This window comes from Schistocerca piceifrons, chromosome 4 (assembly GCF_021461385.2).
Source record: "Schistocerca piceifrons isolate TAMUIC-IGC-003096 chromosome 4, iqSchPice1.1, whole genome shotgun sequence".
Taxonomy (NCBI): domain Eukaryota; kingdom Metazoa; phylum Arthropoda; class Insecta; order Orthoptera; family Acrididae; genus Schistocerca; species Schistocerca piceifrons.
Window position 1 is genome coordinate 641,388,654 of NC_060141.1, and position 18,087 is coordinate 641,406,740.

The following is an 18,087-nucleotide window of genomic DNA, read 5'->3' on the forward strand; positions in this document are numbered from 1 at the left end:
AGCAGTAGGGACAAAAGACTACATTCCTACCTTACACCCTTTTTAAAGTGAGTACACACTCTTGACCATCCACTCTCATTGTTCCCTCTTGGTTCTTGTACATACTGTATATTGCTTATCTCTCCCTATAGCTTACTCTGACTGTTCTCATGACTCTGAACATGTTTCACCTTTTTACACTGTCAAACACTTTTCCCGGTTGACAAATGCTGTGAAAATTTCTTGTTTCTTAAGTATTGCTTAAAATATCATTCATGCTTAAAATATCAATCACATCATAACTGCCTCTGGTGCCTTAACTTTCTGCAGTCCAAACTGCCTATCACCTAAGACATCCTCATTTTTCTTTTTCATTCTTTCATATTTTTCTGAATAGCTCACAGTATGACTCCACACTCATGGTTTCTGCACACTAACCTGAATAATTGCTTGGCTGCCACTTTTTCCAACAATTTCAGAAATTGGAAAGGAATGTTATCCATCTCTTCTGCCTTATCTGATCACATATAATTTAGAACTGTGGAAATTATGTAAAAAACTAAATCATGTGCATTTGCTAGAAATAAGCAAACTGAAATATGCAGAACATACCAGGCATGGACTTCACATAAGCAGAAATGGAAAGCTCAAGTTAGTGAACCAGAAAATGGAACTTTGTAAGGAGCTGCATAAAACCATGGACCCAATCATCTTAGATTATAATCAACAAGATTTTTTAGGCTCAATTTCAAGCAACACAATTTTACTGAATTAAACTCCTTGGGTTGTAAAGAACCCCGTTCACATACCAAAGAAACCGACTTAGCAGTGAGTAAATTGTCACTACAATGCAGTGTTAAAGACTTGTGTAATAATTTGACTGACTCAGAATACCATGTCACAAAGTGTTGTAAAATATCAGTGCCCTTTAGGATAATGCATCTAAATGTGCAGTATCTTAGGAATAAACTCAATTTGCTGCAAGTATTTGTGGATGAGAATTCACCACACCCGTTAATAATTACAGAACATGGACTAAAAGACAATGAAATTGAGTATTACAAATTAGATGGTTGTGTGTTAGCACTTAGTTACTGCAGGCAAAAACGCAAAGGGGGTAGGATGGCAATATTTGTAAATGAACATCTTCCATTTAAGAAAATTGCATTTGTTGAACAATACTGCAAAGAAGGAACATTTGAAATGGCTGGTGTTGTGATCCACATAAACACTCATTCAAGCAGGTTAGCTAAACATAAAGTTATTGGTATGTACCACACACTGACCGTAGCATAGCTGGAGACTTAAATATTGATGCAAACTCCTTTAGTATAACCTATTTGAAAATAACAGATATATTAAACTCATATAATCTCACAAATATACTGAACTCTGACACTAGAGTAACAGAGCCAAGCTCCGGTAATATAGATTACGTAATAGTGAACAAAAATGTAAAAGACAGTGTTAAATTTTAAAGTGTTGATTTTCATTACTCAGATCACTATTGTCAGGTGTTAGAATATTTAAGGTTTCCTGTACCAACAGCAACGAAGATAACTGAGAAGAAGTGGATCCTGAATAGCACCAACATCAGTGCCTTCAAAACTAAGTTAGCAGAGGAGAAATGGGACACTATTTACCAAACTAAAGAGTCCGAAAAGAAAGGGGAAAAATTTTATAGGACAGTGCTGAAGCATTTCGACTGCTGCTGCCCTCTCAAAGAAATGACCAGGGTATGAACCAACTCTCATCTTGAAAGTAATACTAGGCTGAAACTTACGCCTAGGCTGATTAGGATAAGGCAGAATATATATGAACAAAGCTACATATATACAAGGAAAAGTACAATCAAACGAAAAAAAAACTTTTATGACAGGCCTTTTACACTTGAGTAAACAGATAAACAATGAGGCAATAGAGCGTTCAGACAACATAGGTAAGGCATCCAGGAGACTAATCAATAAACATCGTAAAGCCACCAGCAAGGGGCAGAGTGAACCAGTTAGCATTAGACACGACAGCCATCTACTGAAAGATCCAAATGAAGTATATAATTTATTCAATAAGCATTTTATCCCTCCTTCTGACCATCCAGCGCCTATTATAGATCTACAGGCTGGCTCACCAAATGATGTCATGGATGGTATAGAGCTCGAATTTATGGAGGCAAATCAACAGGAAATACTTAACACAATACAAAACCTAAAGAACAAGCATTCATCTGGATGGGATGGTATCTCAAGTGTGGTGTTAAAGAAAAGTGCCAATGAAATAACTAGGCCCCTTACCAATCATATCAACTGTAGTATTAATAAAAACATATACTCAAATGCCTTAAAAATAAATGTAATTCAGCCATTCCATAAGAAGGGAAGTAAAGAAGAAGTTTCGAATTATAGACCAATATCACTCATCCCTACCTTCAGTAAAATATTTGAAACAGTTGTCCCATCAAAATTCACAATTTTTTCAAGACACAAAATGCTTACCGAATTGCAGCATGGGTTTAGGAAACACCTAAGCACAGCCACTGTTGTTACCAGTTTCTTCCATGATGTATATAACAATATAGAATGGAGTATGCACACAGTTGGCATATTCCTTGACCTGAGAAAAGCTTTTGCCTCCGTAAACCATGAGCTTCTCTTAAAAAATCTGTGGGTATACAATATCAGTGATGCATCAATGAAACTTCTACCCACCTATCTGGTGAATCGGAAACAGTATACGAAACTTACACATCAAATTGACAATAAGGTCTTAACTTTTAAATTCAAAAGTGAAACAGTGACACAGAGAGTCCCTCAAGGCTCAATTCTTGGACATTTCTTCTTTTTAGAATATATTAATGACGTTGTACACCCCATTAACTTGCACATTGTAAATTATGCTGATAAGACCTCAGTTTTATTTCATGGTAAAGATTGTGAGGAACAGAAATTTTCAGTAATGGGATACTAGAATTAAGTTCATATTTTCATGCACAAAGATTAAAGATCAACATAAATAAATCCCAGATGCTAATATTTACAACTGGCAGCTCACATCACTCACGCGTAAATGAGGTATGAAGCATAGTGGCAGAGGAAGCAAACGAGTGCAAATTTCAAGGGTTCATCTGGACTCAAATCTCCGGTGGATTAGCCACATTAAAGCTGTATATAAAAAAGTCAGCACTGAGCTGTATCTTCTTAGCCAGCTGTCCAAATGGTGCTCACCCATATGCTTAAAGCTGTGTATTATGGGACACTCTATCCCCAACTTAGCTACTGTATAGAAATTTGGGGTTGTGCTGCAGACATTCACCGTAACAGAGTACCATTGCTACAAAAAAGAGGGTTAAGGATTATACATGGAATAGGCAATAAAGACTCTTGCCGTGATCAGACAACACAAGTACTTCACCATATACTCTTGGTATCTTTATAAATTAATTACTTTTTTGTCTCACAGAAAACTGAAGTAAGTTCATTGTTGGAACACAACCTATGACCAGCTTAGAAACAGAAGTGATGACACTTTCTGCAGGACCTGACCATCATTTTGCAGGACACAATGCTCCAGCACATACAGTGCTATACCACCTACTGCACTCCCCTGATTAAAGCCCTCATAAGTTCAACTTGCTATTAACCTAGGAGAGACAGCGGGTAGGTAGAAAGAGAACTATGATGGGCTCTGTAAGGAGAAGGAGTCTAATAATGAGCTAGAAGAAGAAATGGGAATAACTATTGACGACATATGGTATCCAGTATTATAGTCAGAGTTAAGCTGAGCTTTGAAAGATATTTATATATTTATTTAGATTTTTTTGTGTGGAGTCATCAATATGATGGCTTTTGCAAATGTCAAGTACAGTTGCAAACATATGAGAGTTGGAACTTTAATAGTGGCAGCTTTTTATGTACAGCTCATACAAAATAGATGCATATTTCGAAGTTCTACAAACCTTCAGAGTAGTCACCAGCATTGTGTATAACCCATTGCTAGTGATGTGGAAGTTGTAGGATACTCTTAGCAGTGCCAGTTGTGTTGACAGTTCAAGCGGTGCGGTCTATTGGATGCTAATGCTGTTGCAGAGTGTGCTGCTAGGTGTTCAGCAAGGACTGATGGCTCAGTACACAGAGCACCCTGTAGGACAAGACTCTGGACAGTTGACTGTCACTGGCAGCCCAGAAAGCTATGAAGCTTGCCCCATCCATCACTGGCAGGCACCAAAGAAGGGAAGCACTTTCTTAGCTGGGGAGGGTATGGGAACAGCAGGGGAGGGGGCGATGAGAGGGAGACAGGGGTGGGGTAAGGAAGAGGTGGGAGGGTGAAAGGATGTAACAGAGGCAAAAATACAAGAAATCGACACGGGGTAGAGTCGGTCACGTTTTTGGTGAGCCTCAGCATGAGAGAGACAATTCAGGTTCTTGTAATCTTGGATCTTGCTTTCTTTTTTGTAAACTGGGCAATATAGTGAGCGTGAAGAGTTGACATCACGGGTGATGGAACACAGTCTCTTCCCTCCTCGAGTGAGTGGCCACAGTCAACACATAGAGGGTCTGCCATACAGCAGGAAGACATATGCCCAAAATGCAAACACCAAAAGTACCTCTTAGGTAGAGGGACGTACGGTTTCATGCCACATTGGTAACGCATAACCCTGACCTTCTCTGCAAGGGTATCCCCCTCAACAGCCAGAATAAAGGGGCCAGTATTGGTGTGATTGTCTTTACGATCGTTCTGCAGATGTCAAACACATGAACACTGCATCACTCCAGATTAGCCCAGAGTTCCTCATCAGTGTACAGGATGAGTTCCCTGTGAAAAGTCATTCTCTGGACCATATTCAGAGACTGGTGAGGGGCAATACACACTTGTATCACAAGAACAAAGGGCTGCGGATTGGATGGCAGAAGAAGCTTTGATCAATAGGGAACCCAGCTACATCTTAGTAAGACACTCCACTTCACCAAACTTGTTCTCCATACTCGCACACACGCGCGCGCACACACACACACACACACACACACACACACACACACACACACACACATACACACACACACACGGGCTTTGTGACAGTGAAAGTGTCCTGTCAGTCCTGATACAGAGCAGGTAGCATGGAAAGTATTTCATCCCATCCCAAGACAGCAAGCCTGGCTCTCCCCCCAGGGTGTAACTAATGAAGGGAAGGCAACAGGATCATATGAAGCAGCATTTAATGATCCACTACCACTGAAGAAACAGCCATTTGAGAACAGCCAAATTTTGATATGCTTTATGCACTAAGCACCTGCCATGAAACCACCCATTCTGACCAGGGGCTCTCACCACGGGTGCCACCCATCCACAGCAAAGGTGTGGTGTGTGTACTGTAAGACCTTCGGTACACGCACCATCAGATTATTTGACTTGTCGCTCTAACGAAGTAGGCGAGGGTCAGCAATATGTCTCGTGGTCTTATCGTGGCATGCTTATCTTCTGCCGTTAGGTCAGATGATAGAAATGCCGCTTGCACGCTTACAGTAGCAGATTGACGGTGACCAACTTTAAACAGAACTTGATTAATTTTCACACATATTTATTAAAATAATAAAAATCATAGATATTGCGTAACTTGATTCGGGATGCCGTTTACAATTGACAATCTGAAGTTCCTTTGGTCTTGGTACGTTAACCTTACTCTCACATATCTCTGATACTTGACAAAGTGTCTATACATTTCTCTTCATGGCTATGTACAGGAATATGATAATCTTATTAGGTGCAGACTGAAACTTGACTATAGACCGGTACAGACAATTGCAGACTAATGCAGACTAACGTAGATTGACTAATCGGAGGTCTGCACACTCGCCACAATACCTTGAGCGTTCAGGCATCACTGCGCGAGTGTGATCCACGAGGAGAAAAGGCTCTACATTAGCAGCAATCTCATTGGCTGTGTTACATATTAATACGTGGATCGGGGGAAGCAGAATTTGGTCCGTCTCTAAGACAGCGCCATCTCGTAGTGCGGAGATGGACAAGCGCTGCGCATGCACTGTTGTGCTTAGCGGGGCGTGCTCTATTGGGAAAGTTGTGTACGCGCTGACTACACGGCCCTATGTACACAACAAAATGTCATCCAACATGCGGCAGTTGCCGGGAGTTCCGATGCTCCAGGATGACAAGCAACCTCTCCTTGGTGGCAACAGCTCAGGTATCATTATCACAGGGGGCTCAGCCAGATGGGTACATAACAGCTCTACCACATGGACTGGCTACACATGCTGATGACCTAGCAGGACAGAGGTGGGCTGTGGCAGGGAAGGAGGAGGGAGGGGGGAGGGGGGGGGGAGAGGAATCCATGTCGTAGATGCTAGGAGGGAGTTCTTACCCAAATGGCTAACACTAAAGACAGAACATTTAGAAGTGGAGGTCAGACCCCAAGGGGGGACCAAAAATGCCAAAAAGGATGATAGAACAGGCAAGAGAAACAAATTCACAAGGAATACAGGAAAACAAGTGGATAGCCAGGTTGACATAAATAAAAACACCATGAGAGGAGAAGGAGGGGGCAGCAGGGAAGGAGCAAGGTTTGGGAGGGACGGGCACGGTGAAGAAAATGCAGCCCAGGAAGGAAGAATGGGCTGCAGTAGCTCAGGGCCTCATATGTGCCAGGCCAGGTCCTGATGTATGGCCTAGCTCTATCACACATTGAAAGCATATTATTTTTTATTGACTACTTTTAATGTTTGGGTATATGGATTCTGAAATTGATATGTGCATTTATCAAATGACCTCTGAATGGAAATGGAAGCATGGATTATGGTGTTATAATTTTGGAACATGGGATTCTCATTACAAAAAGAGTTCTGTGTCACATAACTTTATTCATGTCCAATGTTCCCCTTATGATTGACCAATACACAGCCTGTGAGATTAATAATATGATCAGTGGGATTACTATTTGAGACCCAATGCCATGTCTAACTATAGAAAATAATTAGCCTAAAGTATAAGCTGCTTTGAGCAGCACCAAAGATCAACCCAAATGTTTAGTAAAGATTCAAGTTACCTTTATATACTTGTCACGTGATTCCTGCTTCAGAATCTTCATTGCAACTTCAATCTTCTTTCCTTTCGATACTTTCCATATAGTTCTATATACAATACAGATTCCACTCCTGCCTTCTTTCTTCTGATCTAAAGAACAACAATGTATGTTATCTTCAATAATGCAAATCCATATTATAGTCACTCGCGCGCACACACACACACACACACACAGACACACACACACACACACACACACATTTTGATATAGTTCAAAAATTTTTTGTGACTTGTCAAGTTTTTAAGCCTATTTTCAAAAACCCAAAGCCTATAGTGTTTTTTGCATAATATAACTGCATACTGTGTTCCATTTAGTTTTCTCTTTCAAAAGTAGTGTTAATTGGTGACATCAAATTACATTAGCAATGTTTTAACATTGTTATATCAGCAGGACTACAGTTCAAGACACAAGTTATTTTTGGTAAATTCATTAATTTTATTCCAGGTTTTTCTCTCATCAGTTAAACAAACCACATGCTTAGTTATTGTAGCACCTACAGATCTTCAATGTAATCTGTTATATTTGTGGTGTTACATATATTTTGAAATTAAAATACTATTAGCAATGCTAATTTAAAGTTAATGATTTACTGATCACTTAAACATGGTATTAGTCAGAACACAGCCTTACTGTGAAAGCCGTTCTCAATCATGGGATAAATTAACTGCTGTTCCTAAGCAGATGGAAGTCACTCTGAATTCTGTCAAGTGATGGGCAGCTGCTTTTGCGTGGGGAGGGCTTTTAAGAAACATGTACCACACATACTGATCTACCGTACATCAATTATCATTCTCTCCAATGGGTGTTCTCTGCACAAAATACAAGATCCATTACTCCTCATCACCTTGACTGAGTAGTGTTCCAGTGGTAGGTCTTGGAGCCCTGTACAAGTACGGCAGGGAACAAACAGAAGTCAGGGTATTACATCCAGCCCCCCAGCCAACAGACCCAAAGTGCTGTCTTCCACTGAAACAGATGCAGTGACAAGTTATGGCATGCTGGGGGATGCCACACTGAAATAGCTGAGGATCACACAATACACCTCCTTGACTGCTGCATCCACCCTTTCATTCCCTGCTATACCCATACGCCCTAGTACCCAGCAAAAAGACACCACCTTCCCCAGTTGTTGTAGTTTAGGAGGGCATCCTGGATATTCTGGACTAATTTATCTGCTGGGTGCAAACATTTCAAAGAGTGAAGGGCACTAAGAGAATCAGAACAGACAAGAAACTTAGCACTGGAAGAACATCTCATCTGCTCCAGTACCCAAAGGATAGCATATATTTTTGCCTTGAAGACAGCAAAGTCTTGAGGCAATCGGATGTTGAGGACACGATCTGGAAAAACAACAGAGCAACAAACTGTGGCCCCTGTTTAGACCTATCTGTAAAGACAGGTACATATTTGTGGTGCTCAGATAAAATGTCAGAAAATATCATATGCAAAACAGAAGCAGGAGTGCAATCTCTTCTATACTGCACCATATATTCTTGACAATGTTCTTTTAACTAAGAAATTTTAAATTGTAATTCGACTTATAACTCATTGGTTAATAATGACATCATGCAGTCAGAAGTGGGTGGAGCCTCCATTATATAAAGTAAGACGTGCACTGGTTTCTCCAGTTGTGATTCTCCAACAGAAAGGGGTTCCTACTCAATGGTAATTCAACGTTTTATAGCTTTATAGCCGTATAACTCTATGTATTTTCATTAATGCATGTAGCCCTCTAATTAGTGCTTTGTATACATCTTGTAGGTCTGAAGATGACCACAGTAGTGGTCGAAACCGGTCACATTGTTAAATAAATCGTGATCAAGACTGTTTTTAATAGTAATTATTTACAAGACATTGATCACTGCTGTTCCCGTAATGCATTCAAAAGTAATATATAAAATTACTCTGCACCTCAACAGTAACCAGGGCAACAGACTGTTAAAACCCTGGATTTGGGGTCATACTTGGTCCACATGCTGCATGCAGACCCCAAACAGCCTTGTGGTTCTTGAACAGTTGGAGAAAAGGAGTATCAGAGGCAGATGAGCAACAGTATGGTACACAGGTGAAGTCAGAGCCGTGAGGAACTTAACATGCTTGACGCACCATGAGGAGCTCTCGCTAGATGGTGGGTGGTGGTTTACTGGCCTCATCACATAGACTGGGTATGGGACTAATCCTATAAGCACCTCTGGCCAGCCAAACCCCTGATGGTGGACAGCATCAATGATCTTCAAATAAGAAGGCCTCATCCAACCAAACACCATGCATCTACAGTCCAGCCACGAATACACAAAAGCCCCATAAAAGTGGAGCAGATGCGCCCTGTCTGTACCCCAAGACCTGTGGCTAAGACACATTATGACATTCAGTGCCTTGAAAGATCTGGCTTTCAGGTTTCTCAGGTGTGGCAACTACAACAATTTGGAGTCAAAAATGAGGCACAGAAATATCACTGAGACTCTAAAATGTGGGATGGTGTCCCTCATATGAGGTGTTTTTGCAGCCTACTCCTCTAACCTCCACAATGTATGTTGCATCTGATAGCTCACTTTTGAAACACTGGAAGAGGAACAGAAAACAGCAAAATCATCCACAAATAAGGAGCACTGCACAGGACTCCTTACCATAGAGATACTGTTGATGGCTATGGCAAAGAGTGTAACACTTAAAACCTGAGGGATGCGTCTCTCCTGGTCAAAATGGTCTGACAGTGGGTCACCAACTCAAGTCCTAAAAAACCATTGAGACAGGAAAGACCATAAGAAGATGGGGAGGTGGCCACGACAGCCCCACTGATGCAGTTGCGGGGGATACTGTGCCTCCAAGCAGTGTAATACGCCTTATTGATATCAAAGAAGACGCCAATACAGTGATGTTTGTGTATGAAAGGCTGCAGAATAGCTGCTCCTAGTGGAGTCAAGTTGTAGACAGTGCACCAAAATCTCTAGATCAGAAACTGAGAGCGGCCTAAGGAGTTGCTTGGTCTCTAACAAAAAGATCAGATGATAGTTAATCATTCACTCCACGGTCTTTCCTACACAGCTTGTTAAGGCGATACTCCTGTAACTAATGAGATATATGCAGTCCTTTCCTGGTTTGAGGAGAGGCGTCAGAATTATCTCCCTCCATGAGGCGGGGAAGTTACCTGTCTACCACATAAGATTAAAACATTTGCGGAATATTTCCTCTGACGCCGCTGGCAAATGTCAAAGCATGCAGTACCAGATTTGGTTGTGACCAGGTGTCACAAGTCTGGCACTGTTGATTATAGCTCCCATTTGGAGAAAAGAGAGTTGTAGGACGCAGAACAATTGGATTTGAAGGTCAAGTTGATAATCTCTACAGTCAGACTGTAGCGACAAAATGCCAGATCCCGGCTTCCATTGGCACCAATTTTTGCAAAGTGCTCTGCCAGTGCCTGAGTGCCAGATGTTGTCTGGAGACACCACTCTTTCAGCACTGCTGCTATTGGTAAACAACAGTGTTTACTGGAATTCCTATGGGTGGCTTCCCACACTTTTGTAGAACAAGTGGAACGGTTGATAAGAGTCCAGGAGCACTTGCTGTGACCTATTCTTGCTCTCCTAAACTCCATGTCAAGCCCTGGCTCTTGCGACTCGGAAGGCTAATAGGGTGTCTGATATAGGGCAGCATTTAAATTGTCGAAGAGCCAAAAATCGTCTCGGATTTGCTGAGTATCACTCATCTGTCCACCAAGATACAGGTCACCGCCTAAGATGACATGAGGACTTGGGAATGGATAATTCAGCAGCATGATCGTTTACTTGTGTGAGGTGGTCCACCCATTCCTGGACAATGCCATGATGTTCAAACACAGCCAGCTGTCTGAACAGCATCCAGTTAGCCTTGCTGACCATCCATTTTGGTGGCTTTTGTGTTGAAATTCATAGTGAAACATCAAGCTAAATTGGCATAAGCAGCAGGAAATTATACCATACTTGGAACAGAAGGTAATGCTCCATCCAATACATGAATGCACTGTGGGAAGTGGACACTGGAATGAAAGTCGTCAGTGACCTCCCACTGAACAAAGTGTGCAAGAGCTGGAGAGCAGAAAGGGAGGTTGACAACTAAGAATGACAACAGCAGTACAGAAATGAGTGTGAGTACCTGTGTTGAGGATGCACAGCTCATGAGACATCATGAGACTGTACAAAACCCGTCCCCGAGGGCAAGTAGAGGTCGAACCCCACAAGACATGATGGGCATTGAGGTCTCTCAGTAGGAGAGAGTTGTCACAGGAGTTGTTCCACAAAATCTATGAGAGCCTCAGATTCTACTGCATCTTGCAGAGGTAGATACAGAGAGCAAACAGTGATCCTTCGACACCCATGAATTTTGACAGCAACTGCTTGCAGGTCAGTAGCCTTGGGGGAGAGCATTATTGACAAACACAACTCCTCCCTTGGCTCCATCCCCAGTGAGGTCTTCCTTTCGGTATAGCATGTAGCCCTCTAGCACAGGGGCATCAGTACCTTCACAAAATATTTCTTGTAAACACTGGCACAGGGTCATTCCTGTGCTAGCAGATTAAGTTCCTCCACATGTGTCTTGAACCCATTAATTTTCCACTGGAGGATGGGAGCCATCTATCACAGAGGTAGCACTTTCATCCCGACTTTTTGCTGGGGAGTGGAGCCCACTATGGATGGAGGCTCAGTTTTGGGGTGAGATGATTGACCCAGTCCGACATCGAGGTCCATTACCTCCAAAGAAGTTTCAGAGAGACGTCAGATAGGAGACATTGTCAGACTGTGTACTTCCTGTATCTGTAAATGGCACCAAAGAGATCACCATGTGTACTCAAGGCCAAATGCACCAATGTTGATTACAAAGTAAGATAATTGAGGGTCCCATGATCACGGTTGAAGCTTAATCATGATTAAGTTGCCTCTGCACTGCACCTATGTTAAACACAATTAGCAAAACGTTTTCAGCAACTGGGAATCTGACCACAGTTCACTCCTTGCACTACAAAGGAAATTGCCCATTATACAAGCAAAGATAATGACAATCACTGTCTATGGTACTTATGCAAGCTTTTCAGTTTGTTATCATAATGTGAGTATTGTTACTGCATTGTGGAGAACAAGAAAAGGAGGTCTACTTTCTCAAAATTTGAAACTGATAGCATTTTAGAGCTGGATGGCTGGAAAGCAAAAATTTTAGAATGAAAAAAAGAAGAAGAAGAAGAAGAAGGAAAGATTCATGTACTGTTAAGAAGAGTCAAGCCTCACCAATGGCTTTTACAGAAAATAATACTGTATGACAATATGAGGTAGGTTTTAGCATAAATTATTCATTAACTCAATTAAAACTTCATCCCATTTTCAGCTTTATTGAATATAGAGTCTGCCTCGATAGCTGAGTGGTCAGTGCGACAGAATGCCCTGCTAAGGGGCCCCGGTTCGATTCGTGGATGGGCTGGAGATTTTTCTCCGCTTTGGGACTGAGTGTTGTGTTTTCATATCATCATCATCTCATCCCCATCGATGTGCAAGTCGCCAAAGTGGCGTCAACTCAAAAGGCTTGCACCAGGCAAACGGTCTACCTGATGGGTGTTGGGTGGCCCTAGCCACACGACATATCATTTCATTTCATTGAATATAGTTAAACTATTCTGTTTAATGTCAGTTTGCACATCCATAATATCAATATTCCATTATTGCATTGATTACCATCAGTCTGAAGTAATGTACTTCAACATCGAGATTCATTCTTAATTTCATTTGAATGGAGATGGAGGTCTTTCTCAGAGTTGCTTATTATCACTGAAAAAGATATTTACCAACAAGATACAACCATGAGGCTGTCCATAAAACCAAGAAATAGGTGTACATATTCCACACGAAATTTCATAATACAAAAACTTCCAGTGGGTGATTTGCATCTACTTTCTGATACAGACTGACAGTTATATTAAGATTCCTGCCCATTGGAATAACATTCCAAATGTTTGGGCTTTGCAGCAAGAATTGCAGCAGATACATTACTTATAATAAACAACATTGACTGCTGCATATAATACTTCTATTAAATTGAAAAGAAAGACTCAGAATCTATTAGAAAACGAGACCTGCTACCTTCTGGTTTACAGATCACCACTCTCTCAATTAAGCTATGGCTCCAATAGGAGTGAACTCCGCGAATAAGTATACACTGTGTAAAGACCATTGTGATATTCCTGTCTGGGGCCACCAGTATTTTATTTTGCTAGAAGCTCACCCTGATGCAGCTTGATGCATGTGAAGTAGCATAGTACAAAAGTGGAGTGAGGTACAAGTGACAGATGGTACAGTATGTACCAGTACCATGGGAGAGGCTGCCAATTATACTGACTTACTTCTTCTGACTGGTCGGAATGTTCGTGTGCTAGGTGCCAAAATGCCTAACTTCTCTTATTAATTGTTTATATATTTTTCATTGTATTTAACCTAGTTTTAGTATGACAATCTCTCATAGTTACCCTACTAGTCTATCATTTTGTTTATCCAATTTCACTAGTTTTGAGAAACATAACAGTAAGGATATTGCAATTGAAGTGCTTTGGACACCTTCAGGTGACTTTGGTGGGCCTGGGAGACAAATTACACCAGCTGCGCTAGTCACTCTGTTTCAGGTGTCCTGGAGGGCCGGACACGTATATCTGTTTTGGGCTTTCTGGAGGGTCGGACACGTATCTCAGTATCATGTGTTACTTTGGTCACTGAATGCCTCTGTTCTATGTATCAATATTATGAAAAGGATAGATAGTTGCTACTCCCATATAGCGGAGATGCTCAATTGCAGAAAGGCACAACAAAAAGATTCACAAAATAAGCTTTCGGCCAACAAGGTCTTTGTCAATAGACTACACACACACACACACACACACACACACACACACACACACGGGGGGCACGCACATGCAAGCGCAGCTTGCACACACATGACCACAGTCTATGGCAGATGAAGTCACACTACAAGCAGCAGCAGTGCACGATAGGAAAAGCAACTGGGTGGGGGTAAGGAGAAGGCTGGGGTGGGAAGGGGGAGGGATAGCAGGGTAAAAGTGGGGGATGGTGAAGTGCTGCTGGGGAGCGTGCAGGGATGTGCAGAGGGTAGTGCAGCTATGTGCAGTCGGGAGGTCAGGCAGAGTGGGGGAGAGGAAGGGGGGGGGGGGGGCAGTGGAAAAGGAGAGAAGTGAAAAGTGCATTGGTGGAATAGAGGGCTGTGTAGTGCTGAAGTGGGAACCAGAAGGGGTTGATGGGTGAGGAAAATGACTAATGAAAGTTGAGGTCAGACGGATTACTGGAACATAGGATATATTGCAGGGAGAGTTTCAACCTGCACAATTCAGAAAAGCTTGTGTTCGTGGGAAGGATCCATATGGCACAGCCTATGAAGCATTCATTGAAATGAAGAATAGCGTGTTGAGTGGCATGCTCAACAACAGGGTGGTCCTGTTGTTTCTTGGCCACAGTTTATCGGTGTCCACCCATGCGGACAGACTTCTCTCCTTTTCCCACATAGAATGCAGCACAATGTTTGCAGCTTAGCTTGTAGACCACATGACTGGTTTGATAGGTAGCCCTGCCTTTTGATGGGATAGGTGATGTTTGTGACTAGACAGGTCTTGCATATAAATCTATCACAGGGATATGAGCTACGAGGTACAGGGTTGGGAGTAGGAGTTTTGTAGGTTCGACGGATGGCAGAATACCATTGTGGGAGGAGTGGGAAGGATAGTGGGCAGGACATTTCTCATTTCAGAACACGATGAGAAGTAGTCGAAACCTCTCCTTTTCCGCCTCCACCCCTACCCCACCCTTCATGCACTGCTGCTGCTGCTGCTGCTGCTGCTGCTGCTCGTAGTGTGGCTTCAGCTGCCACAGACTGTGGTCATGTAGGTGTGAATTGCACTGTGTGTGTGTGTGTGTGTGTGTGTGTGTGTGTGTGTGTGTGTTGTCTATTTTTGATAAAAGCCTTGTTGGCCATGAGATTATTTTTTGAGTCTTTTTGTTGCGCCTATCTGCAACTCAGCATCTCTATATATCTTGCTTATGGCTTCACCTAGTATATAGTGCTTTGCATATTTACTAAATTTTCTTACATTATGCATATAACTCTAGCGTGTTCTTGTACCTTCTCTATTTATACAATATACCTCATTAACTAGATAATCTTGCTCGTGCACTGGTACAGTGTTTTATCATTTTCTTTATGGAATGGTGTGCCACAAGGTACGAGGGGCCCTCTGGCGGTTGCATTCCTATAACCACCTCTCACCTTTGCGGCATTTTGGTGGTATCGCCAACAGAGGGTGCTGATTATGTGTGGCAGTTCATTTTCATTCACTGGGCTTCTTTAGCTATTTGTTTTGTAATTCTTATATTATTCTTTGTACTTGGAAAGTTGTTTATTTTTTATGTCATTATCCAAAATATTGCCATTTGATCTGAATTATTGTCACTTAACTTTTTCCTTTTTAACAATCTAACTCTTGTCATGTTTGAACTCCTTGAACTTTATTACAGCAATGACTTTTATAACTTATAAGCCCACTATTGACTTTACTGATGGTATCCCTCTTTTAATTTTACGTTGTACAATTGTTGTTGTTGTTGTTGTTGTTGTTGTCTTCAGTCCTGAGACTGGTTTGATGCAACTCTCCATGCTACTCTATCCTGTGCAAGCTTTTTCATCTCCCAGTACCTACTGCAACCTACATCCTTCTGAATCTGCTTAGTGTATTCATCTCTTGGTCTCCCTCTACGATTTTTACCCTCCACGCTGCCCTCCAATACTAAATTGGTGATCCCTTGATGCCTCAGAACATGTCCTACCAACCAATCCCTTCTTCTGGTCAAGTTGTGCCACAAACTTCTCTTCTCCCCAATCCTATTCAATACTTCCTCATTAGTTATGTGATCTACCCATCTAATCTTCAGCATTCTTCTGTAGCACCACATTTCGAAAGCTTCTATTCTCTTCTTGTCCAAACTATTTATTGTCCATGTTTCACTTCCATACATGGCTACACTCCATACAAATACTTTCAGAAATGACTTCCTGACACTTGAATCTATACTCGATGTTAACAAATTTCTCTTCTTCAGAAACGCTTTCCTTGCCACTGCCAGTCTACATTTTATATCCTCTCTACTTCGACCATCATCAGTTATTTTGCTCCCCAAATAGCAAAACTCCTTTACTACTTCAAGTGTCTCATTTCCTAATCTAATTCCCTCAGCATCACCCGACTTAATTAGACTACATTCCATTATCCTTGTTTTGCTTTTGTTGATGTTCATCTTATATCCTCCTTTCAAGACACTGTCCATTCCATTCAACTGCCCTTCCAAGTCCTTTGCTGTCTCTGACAGAATTACAATGTCATTGGCGAACCTCAAAGTTTTTATTTCTTCTCCATGAATTTTAATACCTACTCCGAATTTTTCTTTTGTTTCCTTTACTGCTTGCTCAATATACAGATTGAACAACATCGGGAAGAGGCTACAACCCTGTCTTACTCCCTTCCCAACCACTGCTTCCCTTTCATGTCCCTCGACTCTTATAACTGCCATCTGGTTTCTGTACAAATTATAAATAGCCTTTCGCTCCCTGTATTTTACCCCTGCCACCTTTAGAATTTGAAAGAGAGTATTCCAGTCAACATTGTCAAAAGCTTCCTCTAAGTCTACAAATGCTAGAAACGTAGGTTTGCCTTTCCTTAATCTTTCTTCTAAGATTAGTCGTAAGGTCAGTATTGCCTCACGTGTTCCAGTGTTTCTACGGAATCCAAACTGATCTTCCCCGAGGTCGGCTTCTACTAGTTTTTCCATTCGTCTGTAAAGAATTCGTGTTAGTATTTTGCAGCTGTGACTTATTAGACTGATAGTTCGGTAATTTTCACATCTGTCAACACCTGCTTTCTTTGGGATTGGAATTATTATATTCTTCTTGAAGTCTGAGGGTATTTCGCCTGTTTCATACATCTTGCTCACCAGATGGTAGAGTTTTGTCAGGACTGGCTCTCCCAAGACCGTCAGTAGTTCCAGTGGAATGTTGTCTACTCCGGGGGCCTTGTTTCGACTCAGGTCTTTCAGTGCTCTGTCAAACTCTTCACGCAGTAACATATTTCCCATTTCATCTTCATCTACATCCTCTTCCATTTCCACAATATTGTCCTCAAGTACATCGCCCTTGTATAGACCCTCTATATACTCCTTCCACCTTTCCGCTTTCCCTTCTTTGCTTAGAACTGGGTTTCCATCTGAGCTCTTGATATTCATACAAGTCGTTCTCTTATCTGCAAAGGTCTCTTTAATTTTCCTGTAGGCAGTATCTATCTTACCCCTAGTGAGGTAGGCCTCTACATCCTTACATTTGTCCTCTAGCCATCCCTGCTTAGCCATTTTGCACTTCCTGTCGATCTCATTTTTGAGACGTTTGTATTCCTTTTTGCCTGCTTCATTTACTGCATTTTTATATTTTCTCCTTTCATCAATTAAATTCAATATTTCTTCTGTTACCCAAGGATTTCCACTAGCCCTCGTCTTTTTACCTACTTGATCCTCTGCTTCCTTCGCTACTTCATCCCTCAAAGCTACCCATTCTTCTTCTACTGTATTTCTTTCCCCCATTCCTGTCAGGTGTTCCCTTATGCTCTCCCTGACACTCTGTACAACCTCTGGTTATTTCAGTTTATCCAGGTCCCATCTCCTTAAATTCCCACCTTTTTGCAGTTTCTTCAGTTTTAATCTACAGGTCATAACCAATAGATTGTGGTCAGAGTCCACATCTGCTCCGGGAAATGTCTTACAATTTAAAACCTGGTTCCTAAATCTCTGTCTTACCATTATATAATCTATCTGATACCTTTTAGTATCTCCAGGGTTTTTCCATGTATACAACCTTCTTTCATGATTCTTAAACCAAGTGTTAGCTACGATTATGTTGTGCTCTGTGCAAAATTGTACCAGGCGGCTTCCTCTTTCATTTCTTAGCCCCAA

At 41.6% G+C, this 18,087-nt stretch overlaps 1 protein-coding gene across 1 annotated transcript in view; it reads right to left on the minus strand.

Annotated features, from left to right (window-relative positions):
- LOC124794805 (tyrosine-protein kinase hopscotch) overlaps positions 1-18,087 on the minus strand; it is a 194,594-nt gene that overhangs the window by 145,655 nt on the left and 30,852 nt on the right. Inside the window, exon 6 of the mRNA XM_047258461.1 lies at positions 7,031-7,158. Within this exon, the coding sequence (XP_047114417.1) occupies positions 7,031-7,158 (128 nt within the window). The remainder of the gene's footprint in view (positions 1-7,030; positions 7,159-18,087) is intronic.